Raw genomic sequence first — 23,725 nt, 5'->3', positions numbered from 1 at the left:
AATTGTTGTATCTCTGCAAAAATCCTTAAAGAGATTTTCCTAGAGGAATTTTTAGGTGTTTCTGGAAGAATTTTTGGAGGAATATAAGGAGAAATGGGTTGAAAAATCTCTAAAGAAGTAATAATTCCTTAGAAACTTTTCTGATGAATCCTTTGGTTTGATAAAGATTTCATTGGATGAAGAGGCATTTTGACCGAAACTCCTAGTAAAATCGCTGTAGGAATCCATGTAGAAATATGCTTGCAAAAGTTCCTGTCATAATCCTTGGAGGAATCCCAAGAGGAACCCCTGGCGAAATTCCTGAACGAGCAGCTGGAGGTATTTATATAGCCCAATTGAAACCGGTCTAGAAAATTTGGTACCAAACAGACGAAATTTCCAAACGATTTTCTTGAGATTTTTATTGGATCATTCCTGAAGACAATTCTTAACATTCTTGCATTGATGTTTGCAAGAATCTTTGAAGGAATCCATAGGTCGGTGTTAGATTCCATAGATCGATGTTCAGACAAACTGAACCAAGTGCTTTTTCATGAGTTCAGAAAAACGTACGCCAGTCAATTGAAATATCAAATTTTTTGCATTATTTTCTGTAATAATGGAACTTATCTGTTTGATAATGCATCTGTGTCAAAATAACATCGAAATATATTGAACTGATGGAGTTTTTAATGTATCTTTAAAGCGCCAAAATATCATCTAGTCCGGTCAGTCTGTCAGATGTCGAGTAATGTGTCTGGTTGCACCACTGGTTCTTGTCCTGAGCATGAATCGTCGACAACACCGTGCAGAAGGCATCTGCTTTCTTGTTGGCTTGATTATCCGGGCAAAACTTCGCTATGTGGCCGAACTTGTTGCACTTCCAGAACTGCGAACCCTCAGACTGCGAAGAATTGCTTATCACGTTACCATGGAAAACTTCCGGTTTCGATTTAAATTTTCCCTTCGCTACAAACGCCATTTTTTCACTTGGCAACAATTCCTCTTGCAGCAAAATTGTCTTGACGGAATCTCAAGTTATAGCCGCTTCCGAGTTCTTCAGAGCCATCACCATTGGTTGATACCTCTCGGGAAGCCAGCCAGTTGAAGAACCCCTACGAAACCTGCCGAGATCGGAAATCCAATCTCGTTCAATTGATGGCACGTTGAAATCATCTTGTTGGCGTAGGCTTTCAAAGTTCCGCAAGATTCCAGATCGGTCCAAATGAGCTTGTAAAGCAGACGAATTTCCCACGTCAGGCCAGTTTCCTCGAACGCGAAGTTGAGCTTCTTCCAAGCTTCCCAAGCTGTCTTGGCTTCTCGAGCATGGTAATGGTTCTCAGGTTTCAATAACAGGACCATCTTCCCTTTCGTCTTCAGATCCTTCACAGGGTCAACCGCTTCCAATGTTTCATCCGTTTTCCTATTTGGTTCAAAGGTTTTCCACTTGGAGATAAGTTTTGACGACAAATTTCCAAGTTATCCAATTTCTTGAAATTCAATATCTCTGGATGCCGCTAAAATAGGATTTATCTCATACCGTTGAAGAATTTTTTTTTCATGGGCAAAACGATAGTGAAGTGAGTATTCATTTCACGGCACGTGTTTTTTTGTACGGTTTGACATACTGAAGGTAATTTTATCCAAGTTTTAATAGAAATGATATATTCATAAATCAATATCTTTGGATTTTGCTGGGATATAATCGTTCTTGCCAATTAAAAGTTATTTTTCCTTATTTAAATTAAAATAATATATTTATGAATCAATATCTCTGGATTCCGTTGGGATAAAATCGATCTTTTTACCGTAAAAGAAAGATTTTTACATTACAAAACGATAGTGAGTTGTGCATTCACGGCACGTGAATTTATTTTGCACGTTTTTGACCAGTTAAAGGTCATTTTACATGCAAAGTTACCTTCTGAGGAGTCTGGGATAGGGTTATTGTGAAAAAGGTCCAAATACAGCGATTTTTAAAACTTTGGTCGCTTTTATCTCAGAAAGGAGTTCTATATCTATATCGCTGAAGACTTCAGGAAAGGACCAACATTGTACTCAATGGTTAGTTTGGAATTACACACCAAGATGACACTAGCTGAGAAAATGTTACTATATAGAGCTGATATATTTGTTATTACGTTCTATATCTCAAGATACTGATGATCTGGAAGAATGATACCTTCAGCAAAATTGCTCACGGTATTCCAATAATTCATGAAAGATTTCGTTCACATCTTTGAGATTTTATCCAGCCTTTTCGATACAAAGCACCTGTAATCGCCTATTTCTGAAAACATAAGGAATCCAACGATCGAAAACTGATATAAAGTGTCTATCCCTGAAGATTACAAAAGTGCAGAGGCGTCGCGTCCACATGTGCAACATGTGCACTGCACAGGTGGTAATCGTTCATCATAACAACCTACGATTTCTACTATTATTGAAGTACGATTCTTTAATTCTCTCTATACAATTTAGCCTATTTCAATTATCTTTATCATTGATCATCGCAATTTTCACCTTTCAAAATATTTGTTGTTATATTTTTGCTATTCAAAATCAATGCAAAAGCTGTTTGGTGCGGCGCGAGATCTGTGCCCTAATTTTCCCTACGCGCTCAGTGCGATGCATGCTACGCAACACTTTGTTCCACGCTACACGTTGCTGCTGTGACGATGAAACCCAACGTGTGCACTCTCATCGGGAGACGCGTTGCCTTTCGTCGTACACACAATTCTGTATATGTGGTAGAATGTTTTTTGCACTACAAATGCCAGTGTGTAAGTAGCCAAAGCGTGAACTCTGGCCGGTGCACAGTCTTGCCACATCAATCTGTGCGAGCGTGCGGTGGGGAAACAAGAGACAAATCAATCCAAGAGAGAGATCCATTTTACTTGCTCTCTTTTTTCCTTCGCGCTTTCAACATCACCACGCTTGTGGTGTGGAGTACTGGCGTGATTTTTTAGACGGCTGACGGTAAGAAGTTTCTGTGAGTTTGAGACTCAGGGCCCGCGCTTTTTTTTTGTACAATACTGGTTAAGAACCTCGCTTCCACCATACAATATTAGCGCGGTGGTACTTGTGATGGTCAATCAGAAGACAATCAGAAAATGAATTCAAAAGCGGTCGTGCCCTCCGTACCGTCATCGTCAATATAACGCTTGTGGTGTGGTTTAAAAGCGAGCAATTTGCGTGCACCAAGTACACGAAGCGAACGATCTTGTATTAACTCTATGTAAAAATATGTGGGTTATGATCACTAACTCTATATTGCAATATTAGTTATAATCCAGTGCTTTATAAATCGAAACTGATGACCCGCATAATTTGAATTATTTTCATATGCAATTTTACAATTTCCCCATAATGATGACTAATCGTTAAAATTGAAAAAGTGAAACAATAAAACTTAACAACCCGATTAGCATCTGCAATCATAAATGTATTTAATCAACTGAAAGACTAGAAAAAAATTATATTTGAAAACGAAGGTTAGTAAAGATTGATTATACATTTTATTACCTTAGAAAAAAAAGGTTTGAATCCAAGGTGTACCTAAAAATGGCATATATAAAATGACACTAATGTTGTTTCCGTTTTTCGGAACTGGGTCGGTTATCAGCACATAAATAAACCAACGTCAAGCAAATTTTACTTTGGTCGAACTTGAATCGGGTTGGGGTTGAAACTGTGGTTCAGAACAGGTTGCGTCAGTTCCAATCTAGGTTCAAAAACGAATTCGACATAAATTAGAAGTGCACAGGTTGATAATTAGGCCACGCGACGCCTCTGCAAAAGTGAAGTGATTAAAAACAACGATAAATAGTAAAGGGTATCTGCCCGTAAGCCCACCGTCTAAGGTGGTGAAGAACCTCGAGAAAGAAGTGTGCCCTTCCCCGTCCCATCAAATCACATCCAACCCAGAAATTCCCCAGATGTACGTGGCCGGACTCCGGAACAATAGCAGCAAAGCTGGAACCGTCTGATATAGGTCTGTGGGAAATGTCCTCCTCGGCTGGGCATCATCTGGCGTCGACAATCCAGCAGCAGCACCAGCAACAACAGCAGTCATCCAGCGGAAGCGCAAGCCTGAGTAGCGCCAGCAACAATCCCACCCGCTCGATGCTGTCCGTCAATCTGGAAGCGGCCGCGATGGCCAACGATCCGCTGCGGGATCTGTTCGAGGCGTGCAAAACGGGCGATCTGGTCAAGGTGAAGAAGCTCATCACATCGCAGACGGTCAACGCCAGGGACACCGCCGGGAGGAAGTCCACCCCGTTGCACTTCGCTGCAGGTAAGTTAAAGCTTTTTTTTTACATAATTAGGCGATTTATTGCTATTTCCTTTTTTACTAACTATTGAAAAATAAGTTCTTCAATACTGTTGAGCAATCAGTTTTCTTTGCGGAGAAATATTATCTCACTTCTGAAGAAAATTCTTACCACTCAATTCAGCAGCATCAAAGTTATTTATATCGTGGAGTGTATCAAATTATTGATTTCTTCGCGGAAATTTCCCCGTCGAAGGATGTCGTATACGGAGTATGGTATAGTCTTTGTGGTGCTAGAAAATTCTCTTTTGTTTTTCCGTGATTTGTGTTCTTCGGTGGGTGCTTCAACTTTTTCGCACGCTTATCTTCATTGCATATAATTGGAAGGTTTTGCCGTCCTTTATGTTTCGGATAACATTTAATAAATTCATGACGGAAGCCACATTGGTCAGTCACCGTTGACTTCGTCTCCCCGATTTATTTTTGTTCTACTAATGTTATTTCTGTATGTATTTGCATTATTTTCGGTAGTAAGATAGGCCTTCCTTAGCTGCGTGGTTTGAGTCCACGGCTGCAAAGCAAAGCCATGCCGAAGATGGCTGGGTTCGATTCCAGTCGATCCCTTATTTTTTCTTAACGGAAATTTTCTTGACTTTCCTGGACATAGAGCATCATTGTATCTGCCACACGACATACGAATGCGAAAATGGAAACTTTGGCAAACAAAGCTCTCAGTTAATAACTGTGGAAGAGCTCATATAACACTAAGCTGAGAAGCATGCTATGCCCTAGTGAGTACGTAATGCCAAGAAGGAGAAGATGCGCCTATAATATACTCAAAGTATTGTTGAAAATGTTGAGCCCACTAGGTCATAGAAAACCATCCTTGATGAAGAAAAAACTGCTGAATTTACAATAAGTCACCCTATAAATTAGAAAAGAGACTTTGAGAGTAATCCAAAATGAAAAGCTAAGAAAAATGATGATGATTTTTTACATCAAACGAAAGCTTTTGATCCACACTTTGAAGCAAAATTATAAAAGCTTTGTAAAAATATGTTTTGAGTAGTATTTTGCCAACGCCGTGATGCTAGTGCTACTATAGGAACAGAAATTAGAAAAAGTGCTACTATAGGCACATGTATTCCTATAGTGGCACAAGCGATAATAAATACAAACATATGAGTTTTCGTAGTTTTCATATTTTTCCCACATAACCAAGATAAAAAGCTTTCAGGTGATATAAAAATAATGACGCTAGCGTTATTTTTCGATTTCACACGAATATTTGTTCTTAGCTATGCAGCTATTGGTATATCGATCCTATGTAGTTTGGATTCCAACTTTTTCACATTAAACCAAACTATATCCTACATAAAAGTTAAAGTCCTATTCTGCATGCTCGGCAGGGGTTCGTTTTTGAGAAAATTGAGAGTATCTCGGTTTTTTCGCTCTCTGTAACAATCATGATCCGCTACACATCATGAGAGTCTGCTTAAGTATCTGCTACAGCTCTGATTATATCGGATAACAGTGCATGATAAAACCCATCTAAATAATCTTTACAGTATTGCAATCAGATGTTCGGGGATTGTTTATCATACCATTAGAGTAAAACATCGATCCCCGATGATTAATAAGCGAGAAAAATGGGTATCATCATTGCTCACTCTTTGGGACACTCCTTCGCTGCTACTTTGTATCGAGCTTGTTACAACTTGCGAAACATTGCCGATCATATACCGTTACGGATGCGATGTTTTTCTTTGCTTGTTTTGATCGTACTTCGAAGTCATATGAGAGCGAATTCTGCAATGCCTGATGTTCGGATAAGATCACCAAAAAGTTTCATAAATCATAGTTTTAATTTCATGTCAATAATCATAAAAACCAGTGTTTTATACAACTTTGGCAACACGCAAAATAGTAGTTTACGGAACAAGTTGCAGAATGATGATTTTTACAGCACGAGTGGTAAATTTATCCTACGAGGCTTGCCGAGTAGGATAATTGCAACGAGTGCTGTAAAAAACGAGTTCTGCAACGAGTTACGTACAACATTTTTTGCAATTTCGTCGAAGCCCACTTGAGAGCATCAGAAATTATAACGGAAAGCACTCACCATTATTTTACAATTTCTGAAAAATTGTTGTGTAATGATTCATTACGCAACTCAAAACAGTTGCGTAATGAGAAAGCGTTGCGTAATGAATCATTACAGCACTGATTTCAGTTGCGTAATGACTATTCCCGCTCTGCATACTTCAGTGCAGGAAAGTAGGCCGTTTCATGACAGATTGGCGTGAGGAAAAACAGCCTATTACGATAAGAAATTGCAAAAATGTTATTTTTGTTACGCTGTGTATTTGTCAATCACTCTGTTACAAATCTGTGAGTCAATTACCAGCAGTAGTAAGCATTCATTGTGCATTTCGACTTGGAAAGTTAAGTCACATCAGTAGACCTAAAGATAAAGCACCCCGAGTAAAGAAGCTTTCACTTTTGTTTAGCCGGCTCTATAGACTTTACGACCGTGTGTCTCATCCATATGCAGCCGAAGTCGCGGATGATGAGTGTGGTGTGCTGCAAATAAATCACAAACACGGATCGGATCCACCCTTTCGGAATGGATGATTTGTAGGTTTTATCGTTTGTGCTGTCGACACAGCATCGACGACCAGCAAATGTTTTGGTCAGTGGCAGTCATGGTGACTAATCCTACCATTGGTTTTAAGACTGGTGGTTAATACCGTAATTATTACAACGAGCAAAACTCGCCAAGTGCCTACTCACCAAAGCCTTCAAACCTCTCAGGTGGAAATGATGATTAAGCTTTGAGAAACAATCACAATCAGACGGTGAGTGGAATGGAGGCTGCTAATAAATGCATCATTGTCTATGCGTCACTCGCTGATTATAAAGAGTTCGCCAAACTTTGACCATTGCGGATGTCTGTCTGTCTGGTCTGTTCACCGTTGCTACCATGCAAAAACCTTGAAACACGACACTTCAATGTTGGTTTGGGTCGTGCCTTTAGCTATTAACACTCACCACTTGGCATTTTGCCTAAATCTGCTAGTTTCTGGACAACATTTTTTTCTGGTTTCTTTCATCATTTTTTTTTTCGTTGTTTTTAACAGAGACTATTCTGTCAGTTTTATTTGATAACTTTACGTATTTGTTTATGTTATAAATTGTCCTTTCACAACAGAACATGTCAATGTGACGAACTAATTCAACCTAATCAATACAATTATTTCAACATTATTAGTGCTTATTTTTTTTCGTTAGCCTTTTTATTTCGGTGTACACAAAAGTGCATGTCATCTTGCTTCAGAAACTTAAACATTGAGACATTATTTAATTGGGCCAAGTTATTGGCGAGAAAGAGGACCGATGAAGGGAGAAACAACAATCATGCCCTTCAATGAAATTGCCTTTCTAAATATTGTTTGATGATTTCCCTCAAATTGAACACAAAATAATTTCTCACATTTCAGAGTTTTTCAAGCAATTTACCCATAATTACATCTGTTTTCCCATCCAACCTTCGTGTTTCGCACGCGAAAATACATATGCAAAGCTATAGTGATTTGGCAAAGGAAGCTCTCCGTTAGTAACTGTGGAATTGTTCATGCTATCCAATAATATTTGCGTATATGAAATCTCCTTTGAAAAATGCAACTAGAATGGTTACATGATATCGTGTACCAAACTGAACAGGTTAACAATAATATCATGCTAGGGTCTAAGAATATTTTCTTTAGCAAAACTACAAACATTTGATATTTTCAGTATATGTTTTTAGTGCTTGCTAAGTTTCAGACAATTCATCAGAGGAAAACCTTATGTCAAAGTGAATCAAGAAAGTGCCCAAGTAGTTCTTTACCATAGTGCCCATTGAATCTATTCTGCTGTTACGATTCTTCGAACTGTTGGCAGAGACACGTAACTAATGGGAAAGACATTTAGTACATCCGCAGATGTCTTGTCCACACATCCGGGGAAGTGTGTTTTAAACAAATATTCCGTTCGATTTGAAATCCTTTGATTTGTAATTATTGAATTTATTTATTATTGTTTATCAAAGATTTGTTTTTACTGATTGCTGCAAACATTTGTACAAAGTTTTTTGAAGCCGAAACTTTCAGCAGATCGAAAAACTTTGCGAACCGACTTAAATGATTCTGACCCAGTCAGAATCCTTCAACCTATGGTCCCCGACAGACCGTTAGTATAAAAAAAATTGTCCATCAAAACTGAGTACAAGGCTCGATTCCTGAGGAATTTCTGCACCTCTGGGCCAATTTAAAAAAAAAGCCTAGTAAGAATGTCGTGATATCTTGATTTGAAGTTTTTCACTTAAATTATCAATATAATTCATATTAAAATTACGCAATAGCATCCAAAAAAATTCGAAAGTCTTCAAAAATTTAGCCAATCTGTTCCTAATTAGTATATAATTAGTATCATTGTAATAATTAGAAATATTTACTACTGACTTAATTTATCAGAGTGGCCTAAGTATGTTCTTACTGGTTTTACTTGTATGTTGCATAGTTTACTAGTTTAAGTTTAATTTAATGTTGTTGATCAGCGTCTTATACAGAGCACATCGACAATGATGTTTCATTTCGGCTTGCTTGCAATCATCGTTTCTCTTCATCGTTACTCTCTTCGCATTATCAATGAAAACTGATTTACTTTTCGAAATACTTTTCAGTGTTATACGATAAAGCATTGCGATATCGTCAGATAGTGTTAGTTTGGCGCAGTTATTAACAAAAGCAAGGATCGATGAAGTCAGACAAGCTTTTATTAAGCAACAATGTCGTTTCCCTTTGTAAGTTACTAATTGCTGAGCTGTTTACGTTATCCGTAAAAACGATATTCGCAGCCAGAACACGGGAAACACCATTATCACACGTTACAAGTGTTCTAAGGCTCTTCAAAAACTTCAACTACATTCCTTTCAAGCACTTGATCAGCACCAACACAATCGGAACTGCTCTACATGCAACCATATACGTTTGGTTAGAGTAAATGACATTACAAGCATATTCTAGTTGTCCCGTTTTCAATATAGGGAAAGTCTGCTCCACTGCGCTGCGATCGATTCCAAAAACGCCATCGCCTGCAAAGCCAAGAAGTATTAGGTAGTAATACTTACTGTGCCATGTTCAACAGTAAATTTGGAAACGCATTTTTTTCTAATCCATGTAATTTCATAAACGAATTTCACGTTTCGCATACAATTCTTTCACTTGTATTTATTAGCCTAATCACTCGAACGCAACCTAGGAACCAATAAAAGGATGACGATGAATTGTGTAAAAACGATTGGGAGTCCTAGTGATGTTAAAACTTGGGTACATATGGACTGTTCATTTTATAAAGTGGACACTTTGTTTTTGCTATATCTCTTTTATTCATTGATAAAATCGTAATCGGTTTTCTGTGCATCGTTCAACTATTATTCTACAATGTTATGCTTTTGGTTGAAGAGCTAGATAGTTTTTCCAAAAACTCCTAAGAAAAACCGTTCCTCAAACTTAAGCATTATTTTTCGCATAAAAAAAACTCATTTTTATGAACAAATTGTATGTTGGTATCCTTTATCATTCTACAAAAGGTAGCGGTTTGAAAAAAAATCAATATTGTTCCACCGTTTTCTGACACTAGGTAATTCTAGTGATTTATAACTTATGGCCAAATTTGCTTAAACAACATCCATTTACTTCCAGCAAAAAAGTAAAGGAAAAATCGTGATAAAAAGTAGTTTAAATTACTAAAGAAACTATATTTGTATAAAAGAGAGCTAAATCGCGAGCCCTGATTACAATCTTGCGTAAGAATTATTCTCTTTATGACCGTTTTATTTAAAAATCTCATACTTTTTAAATATTGAACGCATATTTATCGATGTACAGCAAATTGTAAGCGTTTTTCTCCAAATATTTTGATGGGTAATCTCAGAGTAACACATTATGAAAACAATACATGGAAAATACATTCGTTTTGATTACAGCAGTGTTCCCAACTTTAATGATTGTCATTGTGCCTCAGAAAGTCTTCTGGAAATAAAGAATTTGTGTTTCTGTTGTGCTTTAAATGTGACGTAAGGAACAAATAAGCAACTCTATGAAGGCGTACGTTATTTTCCATATTAATACTATATAAGACCTTCCGTCAGGACGTACTTTAAACCTAAAAATTCTACTCATATCAGTTCCATTTAAATTTAAAATATTTTTCTCTAAAAAATCGGTAAAAATGATTTTATGATATCTGGAAAATCTAACTGGTTGGTCGACTGTATATTGGATGTTTTGGGTTGAAAATTGGCAGTTCAGTCTACTGAATTAATCAAAAACAACTATATGTTTTCGTTATCCGACGTTTCGGTCCTTTTTCAACAACAAAACTTTCGAATCCTTGAAAAAGGTCCAATAAGGACCGAAACGTCGGATAACGAAAACATATAGTTGTTTTTGATTAATTCAGTAGACTGAACTGCCAATTTTCAACCCAAAATATCTGGAAAATTATAGCTCTAAAAATAACTTGATGTTTTTCAACAGGCTTCTGATTAGTGACGCTATCGAAGAACAAGCCTTTTTTGAAAATCAAAAATATAGATTGTCGAATTTTCCAGCCAATTTCTAACAATAATTGATTTTGATAACCTCAAAAAATCGACAGTTCTAAACGTTGTTTCCTATTCGTGTGAAGTTTAATTATTTTGGAGGCTTTTTATCATTACAACATTGTACAATATTAATCGAACGATGTGCAGAAAACCGATTGCGATTTCATTGATAAATTAGAAAGACATAGCATGCACAAGATGTCCACTTTATAAAACGAACAGTCCTTAGTACTTATTGTGGATTTGTTTGAACTTGTTGAAGACTTTGCTGGTCTTGGATCATTTGGGATATTTGATAATTATGTTTCCCGTGTAGTTAATATCCTGTTATGGCAGAATACGACAATTCTAACGTAAAGAGATGAGGACAATACATGGTGAATAAGTAGGTATACTTCCTATTTACAAAGAAGCTAGTTTTATTGAAAAAATACATACGGTGGACTTCAGTGGGCTGGTCACTTAGTGCCGAGAAATAAGCTGTAAATGAATAATATTCAGCATTGAATGTTTCACTTTTGAACATCCATACTATATTGCAATTTATTTTTTAGATTCTATTGCATTAAACTGTGCTTATTGGTTTAAGCCATTCTGGTAAGATGAATCAGTTGTAAATATTTCTAATTATAACAAGAGTGACAATCTACACTAGTTGAAAACAATTTGGCAATTTTTTTGTAGATTTTTTTTCGGTGCTTTTGCAAAATTTTAATATAGATTATATTGAAATTTTTAGTCAAAAACTCCAACTCGAGATTTCTGAGATTCCTCGCGCCCCGTCTTGGAATTCCTTCTACCGTTTTGATTCATATAACGAACAATTAAGGCCTCAGTGAAGTATCATTCATCCAACATCATATAAAGCAAATCATTCTGTATGATTCCTTCGCCTTGACGAGCCTTCAACACACAAAACTTTCGAATGGTGAGTAAAGATTTCAATTTTGCAACATGAATAATTTTAAATGAATAGAAATGTCTGTACTTTTCATGATTCTTATTCCGGACGCTTTCTTACTTTTTCCTTATATTCCAGAAACTTTGATTCCATTTCTGGACAGCTCAAGCAAATCATATATAGAAAAGCCAAATCATCAATTGAAATCGTCGAACCCTTGCCCATCAAAGCATAACTGTCCCATATGGAAAAAGTAGGCATTGTGAAAACAGCGCTCAAAGTTTTAAGTTTGTCTTCTCATACAAATGTTCAAAAATTTCTAGACGGGCTTGGTGGTCTAATGGCTACCGCTTCTGCTTCATAAGCAGAAGGTCATGGGTTCAATCCCAGGCCCGTCCCTTTCCTCATACTTTGTAGTTGTATCTTTCACTTGCTTTTCTATCTACCACTCTCAATATATCACAGTTGATGTATTATCTATGACAGTTCATAGCATAGAAAAAAATAGAAGATCACCAGCACTTATACACTGAGGGTGCCTGTTAATCCCAAGCAGTCATCTGGTTGGTTCCTTGTGTAAGTGCAGCTGATCTGGCGATACTGGAGTAGCAACCACGGGCGGCCAATCAAGCTCAAGCTCAAGCTCATACAAATGTTCAAAAATTTCTAGTACCTTACTGCATGTCATATTCATTTAACACTACCGCACAGATTACTCATATTGCTTCTATTAATCAGGAAAAAATATAACCTTGAACACAATTCACGTTCTGCAGTTGTAGTTATTTAGATTGGAAGTTCATATAGAGACTGTTATGTCTTTATTCTTCAATATGAGACTGCACAAAGTTCATATATTTTTACAATATTTTCAAACAAAGTGTGACAATTTAAATATGCATGGTAAACTATATATCAAAACATGAATGTAGCAATGAAAAAAGGGGTTCACGGTGCTCCCCTGACCGTTATTATCAGAAAAAAATCTCCATCAAATCTGTGCTCACCAGTCGTTTTCTATAGCTAAGCTGCATGTCTGGTCAAAATTAAAAAAAAATCGTAGGGCCCGTTTTTAAGTTACGCCTTTTTGATTGTTTAAGTCCACAAATTCAAAGGAAATCTGAAATAATTAAACGGGTTTTCATTAGCCGTGACTACCAGAAGCAATATACCATCAAATTTTGGTAAATAGTTGGTTTATTTATTTATTTGTTACTTATGGGTGGAGTTTTGAATGAGAAAATCAACCAAATTTGGAGTTACGCCCTTTTGGAGGTGTAATAATTAAAAACACTAATTTTAAATAGAATAATTAGGCATTCTAATACCATTAGGTATGTTCAAATTTTTTCAATGGCACATTGCATTGTTGCAAAAGTGTTTCACCATTAACTGATTTTCATAGGTTCAAGTGCTATAAGGCATTACGGAGCCAATTATGTACCACATACAAACATACGTAACAACTAGAACAATTATCAATTTAAATCATAGTCACGTGAACATTTACGCCCAATGCTAAAAATACTTCATTTGGCCAACCGGGGTAGTGAACAAACGTCAAACTGGAACAAAAGTGATGCGAGCGCCACGATTGGCACGTCGGCCAACTACAAAATATTTGAATTGGGCGCTATTCTGCTGTGCTATGAAAAAAATAGAGTGTTACGAATGTTGATCTGAGTATGTATGAACTGCTATAGCTCAAGTTGCTATCCCCTCGGCTTTTCCAGCTAACTTTGTACTACCCCAGAACATAAACTTCAATTGCCGAGTAATGTAGTATTGACCAAACTATGTCACTCAAGACCACTGTCAATACTTATGTTATCATTTAAAGCATTTTTCACAAATTCATTTAGATTTTTCACAAATCTACAACTTTACATGTATGTTCCTAGGTCTTTTCGATTACACAAACACGTAAAAGTCCTAGATAATACAATAGTTAAAGCCTTATTTTACTTGTCTACCTTAACAATCAAAACTCTCTTGAGATAATTCTATAACTTAACCTCGAATTTCATTTCCCCGAATATCATTATTCCAAGTGTCATCACACTGAACGCACTATTACGCTGAATGCTATTGACCGGAATATATAAATACTTTGAAATGCCCCGTGATAATGGAATTCGAAGTAATACCATTCAACGAACTGGAACTCGATGTAATCCCAAGTAACCACTAGCCCGCTAATTCGCCTTTTTGGTCTTACACGGTTAATATAGGGCTTGTCAGTTCTATAATAGCCCTTTATTAGCACGGAGGGCGAATTAAAGTGCTATCTGGCTACTTGGGATGGTCTTCAGGTTTATAGTATTTGGGGTAATGGAATTCAGAGTTAAGGTGTATATTTAAAAAAAAGATTTATAACATATGGTAAAAACAGAATTCTTCATGAATTCTGCGTAAATCCCAGTTTAGGTTACCGAAAAATTGTAAATTGTTCTGTGGCCCTGTTGGTTTCTTGCTGGTCTACTAATCATAACATGGTTTGAATCCTACACAAACTGAAGATTTCTATGTAAAGACTCACCAGCTGCTATAACCCTGCACAAACAAAAATCTTACTTTGGGGGCGACCCAAACTTTCCCAAGCTGACGAAGACAAAACAATTAAAATTAAGCTCTGTAAGTGCTGCGATTTCAAATTCTATTAAACAAAATGATAACGGATGCTCTAAACTTTGCATTATTGTCGAACACGCGACGTGTGGCCCAGATAGCCGTAGCGGTAAACGCGCAGCCATTCAGCAAGACCAAGCTGAGGGTCGTGGGTTCGAATCCCACCGGTCGAGGATCTTTTCGGGTTGGAAATTTTCTCGACTTCCCAGGGCATAAAGTATCATCGTACCTGCCACACGATATACGCATGCAAAAATGGTCATTGGCATAGTAAGCTCTCAATTAATAACTGTGGAAGTGCTCATAAGAACACTAAGCTGAGAAGCAGGCTCTATCCCAGTGGGGACGTAACGCCAGAAAGAAGAAGAAGCGACGTGTGACTCGTTCCCGACATAACTGTCATAATGACATGTGTGGCGCTGCATTCTTACAATATTTATGAATAAAGCGCACTATTCAAATATTAGTCGCGACGCTTGGAGATTCAGAAAAAAATATATTTAAAAAAAATGTTTGTCCTTATTTCTGTCGGATCCAAAATACTTTTTTTCATTTTGTATCGCTGCTTTCTACGTTGTAAATTTTGTTCTACTACTGCTACCCATAACGCCTACTATATGTATGAAGTATTCGGAGCCTGTACGGATTTCGGTCCCCCACTGTACGTATACATGCGTTTCACCAAACTAGCCAGAATATTGTGCTACAAAAACTAATTTGGTTACATTGTGAAATTGGCTCCGTAATGCCTAATAGCACTTGAGCCTATGTAAAATCAGCTAATTGTGAAACACTTTGGCGGCATATAAGCACAATGTATCATTGAAAACATTTGAACATGATTAACGATATTAGAATGCCTGATAATTCTATTTCACATTAGTGTTTTTAATGATTACACCTCCAAAAGGGCGTAACTCCAAATTTTGTGGGTTTTCTCATTCCAAACTTCGCCCATAAGTTACAAATAACTATAAAAACCAACTTTGATTCAAATTATAGCAATATATCTATTCTGATAATCAAGGTTGCGTATCATCACAACGAAGCGAAAATCGCTGTGTTGCTCCATCGTCGGAGATGGAGAAGTACCACAAGATACCGGTTCTCTTTTCGTACGCAAAAGCTTCTCTCTCGCGAAAGGGAAACCATCATTCTGTTTTTTGCATCTTCCACATTCTCTCGCTGCTCTTTGAGCTACCGCCGTTTGCGAACCGAACATGCGTCACTCAGCGTGCTGCTCGTTATTGCTCGATTTTTACTATGCCCGATCTATCCGATGACTCCTTATGGAAGAGTTCCGTTTGTCAGGAGTGCAATTTACCACTCGCGACGAGCGTTCACTGCGATGCGGCACATTGAGCTAGGCGTTCGAATGGTGATATATTTGAGGCGTTAAATAAGAAGTCAACCATGTTGTCTGTATGATATGCTGTAAGTTTGTTAGTGTAAAATTGGGATGAAATTTTTATAACAGAACAACACATTTTATGGTAAATTTTGTTATATCTTGAAGATAGATTTTTCGATCAATTTCTTCGACATTTGACGGATCAGTAGTCGCGCTGTTGTACTTTATGCAATACAGTTATATCAAACCACGCAACGACCGGGAAATAAAGCGCCAGGTGAGATCGTTTTTGTTTTGAAATATTTTAATCAGCAATAGTTCCACAAAAATTGGTTTATTTATACACTTATACAGTGACAATTGGGGGTGGTAAGGGGACGGACCTGGTGTAATGGTTAGAAAACAAACCTCTCACGCCAATGACCTGGGATAATCCCATCCCTTTCAGCGTTGTGAAATTCACGAATTGGCCCTTATATTGATTTGAACAACCGGTAACGTCGAATGTAATGGAAATTCGTTACCGCCGTTTTTCTTCGAAACAGATCGGTTCACTGTATAGTCCATTTTACAAAACGACAACACTGATGATATTGCTGTTACTTTCAAACGTTACGACACCGCCTTCTGTCAAAATTTCATTCATAAAATAAGCGATCAGCTGTTCAAAAACATCTCGTAAAATGGACTATTCCATAGATATAGAGTACATTCTCAAAATTGGTGGTGAGTCATTTGGCCTGATGTCGTTTGGCATATGACCAAATGGCATGAAGCCGATTGGAATACAGGTCATTTGGCGTAACAGTCGTTTGGCATAAAGAGTCTAAAAAAAGTTTTTTTTTAGGTGAAATTCATATCCACGTTTCTCTTGAACTTCACTGACGATTTCAGGATTGTTTTGGAATGAATTGATGCAAAAAATATACATTATCTCTCAATTCTATTCTCTTGGATTATCTAAGGTATGCTATGGATTATTTAGTATGTATCGCGATTACCGAATATTAGGAAAATATTACAATAAGTTTTTCATTATTTGACCATAGATCAAACTTCTTTCAAAAATCAACTATTCCTTCAAGCAGCGCTGTTATAGCAAAGTACAAGGGGACGGGATTCAACTTAATTTTGGGTTGTTTCAACGCAATTCCGTAGCCCAATTACTCAGTTATGGCTAATTTTCCAATAGAAAAAAAAACTAGTGTGTTAAAGTTAAATTAGTAGTTTTTTTCTCTTAAACATACTCTAATAATCCCTTCCATAAATTTAATAAAAAAGTGTAGTAACTTTCCAAGATCCCCACTAGGTAGTTTGCCTTTAATTCCATTAGAAAAATGTGTTTAAATTGCAAAATTGAGTTTTTACTATCCAAGCTTGAGAAAAGTTTGTTTTACTCAAATTTGGGTTATTGGGCCAACGTATTCCCATTGGGTAGATGCAGCTCTCTCTATTTTACAACATACGTATGGAAGAAAGAGAATACCGAGAGATTTTGGGTTGAAAGTATCATCGATATACTTAATTTTGGGTAAAGTAGACTCAACATTTAGGTAAACTATTTTTTTACGTGTAAACTGTCCTCGTAATTAAAGTTATGGAAGCTGTTAAGGTTTTAATCTGAATTATCCTGAATCTGAATTCTGAAAAGTCTAACAAATTTACCTGTCCAGTATATTAGCAAAACAAACTAAATGAAAGAAACCGATAACTTCAGCTACTCCAATGATTTTTAACAACACATTCACTGTTTAAAATTTCTTTATGTTGCAATAATGTTGGCGGTCCGTCTTTTACTGTTCAATTATATGCTTTGCCTTCTGTCAAACACAGACTATTCTTTGTTGTAAAATATTTAGGTAAGTTTTGTTGTTAAATTTCATTTTTTAATATTGCTAGACTAAAATTCCATTCAAAGCAAAAAAAAAACAACCCGGAAAATCCTCGACCAGACCGGTATTTGAAACCGTCAAAGATTTCATAAAAATTTGCGTTTAAAGTGAACAGTCTTAAACATTTGTTTTTTTAAGCGTGTTTTTATTTTCAATTTGGTGTAGTTAAATCATTACCTATGAGGTGCTCGGCATTTGTTGGTACCGACTTGTGCTCGACAAATCTCCGAAAATACACATCGCTTGAAATCTCGTCAGAAATGTTTGCGTAGCACTGGGTGCAATATCGGTAAAACGCATTGAAAAAGTGTGTTAATTATTAAAATTGCAGCAGAAATGGTCGGTGTTCAGACAAACCCGACTAGATGATATTTTGGCCTTCTAAAGATACGTTCAGGACTTTATCAATTCTGATTTTTACGACGTTCTTTCGATAAATATGTGGCATCAAATAATAATGTTCCATTATCACTGCAAATGATGCAAACATTTAGATACACCCGATTCTGTTTTTGCACGGATTTTTTTTTACACGGCCGTGCAAAATAAGTTTCCATATACATTTTTTTCCATCAAAACCATATGAACCAAGAATCATGAAACGTCGAGAAATGGTGTTACTTTTTCTGCACGGTTTTTGAAATTTCACGAAATGGCTTGCGAACGGTTTAACGGATTTGAATGATTATATCTCCGTTTTGTTCGTCAAGGGTTCCGACGTGTTTGTGTGTATAAAAATCCCAGGATATTCACCAGGAAAGCCGGAAAAATGATATTGGACGGAACTGTGATTTTGTATGGGAGGATCCATAGCGTATTCAACAGCCTACTTGATGGCAAGACGAAGGTTGCCGGGACCACTAGTTTTATAATAATTACAATAAATATAATAATTCTAATACGTATTATAATAATCAAGGAAATACCATGTTTGACGCATATAATAGAGTTTCAATGCTAGTAATGAACCTCTTAGTAGCTGAAATTCATTCTTAACGCTTTTCTGGAATGATATCTCAGACGCATATACGTTTTGTGGAGTCTAACAACAAGTTCAATGTTTTTACTTCATACTTTTCCAGCGAAATATGCATTTGAAAAACTGTTGTCCGAATGCCCGTTATGGACCCTCCCGGGATCCATAATAGGAATGTTTACAAATTTGACGTTTTCTATTATGGACCCTTCATTTGATTCCCAACAATCGGTGTATTTTTTTCGATAAATTTTATATGGGCTGAAATGCGTCTAAAAACGGGATTACCATGGGTTTTAGTATGAAAAATCGCTAAAAGGTAAAAAATAATAAAATTTCACCGTTGGAATATTTTAAAACCTTCCGATTATAAAAATACAACTTAAACACTGTGCGCTAGCGAGAAAAAACCCGATGGTCGTTCGATTTTTTTTTTATAATTTAACGGCTCAGACAAAGCGTGCGGAGTTGATAAAATTGCAGAATCGGATCGGTTTGGTTTCCTCACCGTACTTAATTGTCATCTCATGTTGAACAAGTGCGGTGAAGACACCAAATCCGACTAGGCGTAATCCCGCACGTTTATTCACAAACCAGCATTCGCACCAGCAACGCTATATGGTTTGGTCAATTTGTTACACATCCTTCATTCCACGGCAGCAACAATTTTCCTTTCCAAGCTCTTACGAGCCGGTCCCCAACGACTCGCGGCGAGCGTTAGCCAAAACTCGCAGTGAGCCATCATTGCTGCTTGCACTCTTCCCCGATCGCAACATTTCCCGAAGAGTTGTTAGAATCGAGCCAGACTGAGCCGCAAATCGCGCAAACACTCTTCCCGCAGAAGGCTCTCACAAGCCTCCCGACGATGCTATCGGTTCACTCATTCGGGAATAATGCTTTGCTCTCGTTTTTCCGAACGCGTTCAGAAGCGGCAAGCGATTTCGAGTCGTTCGAGGCGAGTATCAGTAACCTTGCTGATAATCACGGTGAATGAAACCCCATCTAAATATTTCAGATTTCCTTTGAAATTGTGGACCTAAACAATCAAAAAGGCGTAACTTCAAAACGGGCCCTACGATTTTTTTTTTTAAATTTTGCCCAGACATGCAGCTTAGCTATAGAAAACGACTGGTGAGCACAGATTTGATGGAGATTTTTTTCTGATAATAACGGTCAGGGGAACACCGTGGGGTTGGTTCGAAAATCAATATGGGACAGTTATGCTTCTATGGGCAGTTAAGAGATGACTTAAGAACCACTTAAGAGTTGGCCATTACAAATTTTCATAGATATGGATGGAAAATGCTCATTAAAAAGAGCCTCGAAAGTGAGAACTCTTGGACGGTAAAATTTGAAACATTTCGAGTGAAATGTTTGCCATGCAAAGAAGAGTGTCCGGAATTTGAAGCTGTCCGTAATATGAATCAAAACGGTACATTATTTCCTGAATCTAGTCATATCAAAATTCTAACATGAGATCCCTCGTGTAGTCTTCACAGACCGTAGAGGACAATGGCATTTTCCAAATCACTTGGGCTTTCAGTAAACGAAGAGTATCCATGAAATTTGGTCGCAACCAATTCAATTTAGAATTTCCAATTTGTTGACCGAGTGTGGATTGCCAAAAACGCAAAGTCTGCGATGTTACAATCAAATGTTCAAAGAAAATGTAGCGAAAAGATTCTTTATCTGATACATGCCAATTCGACAACTCATGACTGGTTCTGTTAGAGCAGAGCGGTATGTCTAACATTTCTTCTCTAGCATATACTATTAAGGTCAGGCGATTGCCTACTTATATTAAGTAATCAAAGATTTGTACTGTTGAGTTGAGGCATTTCATCAGAATGATTAATAAATAGTGAATTGCTCCAGCTGATGTGAAGAATCAAGTTCACCTCTGGGCCGATGACCTCTGGGCTGTCCATTAATTACGTAGGATAATTTTGAAGAGGCCCAGATAGCCGTAGCGGTAAACGCGCAGCTATTCAGCAAGACCAAGCTGAGGGTCGTGGGTTCGAATCCCACCGGTCGAGGATCTTTTCGGGTTGGAAATTTTCTCGACTCCCAGGGCATAGAGTATCTTCGTACCTGCCACACGATAGTACACATGCAAAAATGGACATTGGCATAGTAAGCTCTTAGTTAATAACTGTGGAAGTGCTCATAAGAACACTAAGCTGAGAAGCAGGCTCTGTCCCAGTGGGGACGTAACGCCAGAAAGATTTGCTGTATGAAAATCAAAAATAATTTGTGTGACGTGCAGCGTTGCTAACGTTCCAGATTTGTCTGAAATATTCCAGATTGTTGAGTCTCTATTTTACAAAAAATCTAGGAATACAGATAAAAATTTGCAGTGAATTTGTAAAGTTCTACATATACGACATAGGAGATCTTGACTTTTCCAGACAAAATTTCTAAAATCATCCAGATTTTAAAAAAAACTGGCATGACGCGTAAAAAATCTCAAACCATAACCCCTTACTTTCCTTAGTTACGAAGTGTACAACTCGTTTGAAATCGTATGTAGGAGATGGATCATCATGCAAATTATAAAACAAACAATATACATATTTCCATTTTCTTCCACCAACACGTATGCACGAAGCATGACAAGTTGTTAAGTATCTCAAGGACTATCATTAATCGAGCTAGTTGGTTCAAAATTAGGCCACCAGCTGGCGCCAGTGAGTATGAAACATTTGTTTTGCGTATATCTCGGGAGCCTGACCACTTAGAAAGATGGCGTCTTCAGCAGAGTTGTTCAGTAGCTGAAAGGATATATTTATTTTAGCCATGTGATTCGATATTTTGCCACCAAGTGGTGCTAGTAAACGTGACATTTTGTTTTGTAGATATCTCAGAATTCTGACCACTTAGAAAGATGGTGCTAGTGAGCATTTTCATGTAAAATTTCTTGCTTACTAGCGCCATATGATGGGGAAATTTTGAATCAACTGGCTCGAATACTGAAAACCCTTCGCTTACTGAACAACTTTACCGGAGACCCCATTTTCTTAAATAGTTTGGATACTGAAATATAAGCAAAATGAAAGTTTCATGCTCACTTTCGTGATTTGGTGATCTCGAGTCTCTTGGCTAAAATAATGAAGCTACTGAACAACTTTGCCGAAGAAGCCATTTTTTTCTAAATGATCAGGCTCTTAAGACATCTGCGAAATAAGTTCCATGCTCACTAGCGACACCTGGTAGCAAAATTTTGAATCAACCTGCTCGAACAATGATTGTCCTTGACTTACTGAACAACTTTGCTGAAACGCCTTCTTTCTAAGTGGTCAGGATCCTGAGATATCTGCAAATCAAAACTAAAAGATTTATGCCCACTAGCGCCACCTAGTAGTTAAATTTCGAATCAAATAAGGTATCATTTGATAGCGCTCCACCTTTAGAACAAACGTTCTGCATTTTGAGATATACTGGTTTCAAACTTAAGTCTACTCGAACCGTTATAGTGCGTTCATTATTATACGAATTCTATGTCGATTTTACCGCATTATTTAGGGCCATACTGTAAACAAAAAACTGTCGATTTTTCTTAAAAAGGTTAAGCAGAAATAGACAGTCATTGATGTTTGTTGCTGATTAATCCTACGGTTTCGAATTAATGAAAATCAGTTGATTTTGCACTGACATAGTTAAAAAAGTATCAGCAAACTCTCGACATGTAAGCGCATTAATGATACTTCGATCCAACGTGAACTATGAGAAACCAAAACCCAAGTTCCGATCGAACAAAAGTCTGGTTTAAACTTTGTGAATAAACGTTGATGGAATTGCGATGCTTCTAGAGTGTATAATAACATTGACCTTAATTATAAAATCAAGCTCGGCATCTACAAAGCTCCACGTGTGTACCTACATTAATGTTTCAGTTTTTAGACGACATGAATACGAAAATGCCATTACTTTAACTACCAACAGCAAGAGCAGCAGCAGCATCATCATCATCACTGTCGGCAATGATGAGTTACTAATACGTACGCAAATGGCCAAGAGAAACTAATAAGACGTAAAGAAAATGGGTTATAGCCAGCAGCCTCAATGTAATAGAGCACTAATTTCCGTGGGGTACCAGCTGTTGTATGGCAGCGCTGACTCTTTTTTTGGAGTTTTCTTTTCCTATGCCAGCGACACCGAGGAGTTTCTATACTGCTGCTGCAAGCTTCAAGCCATGATGCAGCCAGGTGTGCTCTATACGGGTCGATCGATTGATTGGTGGCGATGTTTGTTTGAACGGTGTTCAATTGGTGGTGAAACGTTTTTTAACAGCCAGCTGGTGTTTGCTGCTTGCGATTGATTTCAAAAGTGGCAATTTGGACTCAAAATTCAAAATTGTTTGATGTTAATTCCCACGGACAATATCAAAATCCCTTCCCTTTCGATCACAAGCTGTTCAGCCCTCCTGCAATGTTCATGTTGCAGACCAAAACCTTGACCTCTTCATCCATTATCCCACCATATAAACCTTTACGCTTCCATTGGCGATTATTAAGCTTCCACACCACGGTCTTCCCAGATTATCATGGGCGTAGCCAGAGGGAGGCAGGGCTCGGCCGTTGTCCGTCTTTGGCTGGCATTTACATATATATAAAAATGCGTGATGATATAACTCTGAAGAATTCTTAGAGTCGAATTAAAAACCTCTCTTCTACCCATTTCTCCATAACTTCTTACGTAAATAATGGACGACCCCTTAGGAAGTCCTCCAAAGATCTGAAGGAATCTTTGGAGTAATATCTGATGGAAACTTTAGGCAAAAACTTGAATGAATATCTGGCAAAAATAATGAGAAAATTCGTAAATAAATACGAGCAGTAATACTTGTCAATATGTCATATAAAAAATATTCTTAGAGAAATGTCTGGTAAAATTCTATGAGGAATAACTATTTTATTTTCTAGTTTCTGTTAGTTTTTAATGGTACTTATTTGGTCTCTTTTTGGTTCCTGTACCTCACTGTAAAAGAAGGAAAAAGATCTGCATCATTTATAACGTTACGTCTGATAGAAATCCTGGCTACGCCCATGGTTACCCTCACTCGCTTGGATCCAAGCT

The 23,725-nt window shown here is 37.3% G+C and overlaps 1 protein-coding gene across 2 annotated transcripts in view; it reads left to right on the top strand.

The window, feature by feature from the left end:
- Positions 1-23,725, top strand: part of LOC5578003 (tankyrase) — an 86,507-nt gene that overhangs the window by 4,538 nt on the left and 58,244 nt on the right. The window contains exon 2 of one of the 2 annotated variants that reach the window (XM_021852804.1): positions 3,697-4,276. In XM_021852804.1, coding sequence (XP_021708496.1) covers positions 3,985-4,276 — 292 coding nt within the window. In that variant the 5' untranslated portion in view covers positions 3,697-3,984. The remainder of the gene's footprint in view (positions 1-3,696; positions 4,277-23,725) is intronic. The other variant, XM_001656691.2, reaches the window with a different exon arrangement.

Source organism: Aedes aegypti, chromosome 3 (genome assembly GCF_002204515.2).
Source record: "Aedes aegypti strain LVP_AGWG chromosome 3, AaegL5.0 Primary Assembly, whole genome shotgun sequence".
Taxonomy (NCBI): domain Eukaryota; kingdom Metazoa; phylum Arthropoda; class Insecta; order Diptera; family Culicidae; genus Aedes; species Aedes aegypti.
This window is presented reverse-complemented; position numbering and strand designations above follow the sequence as displayed.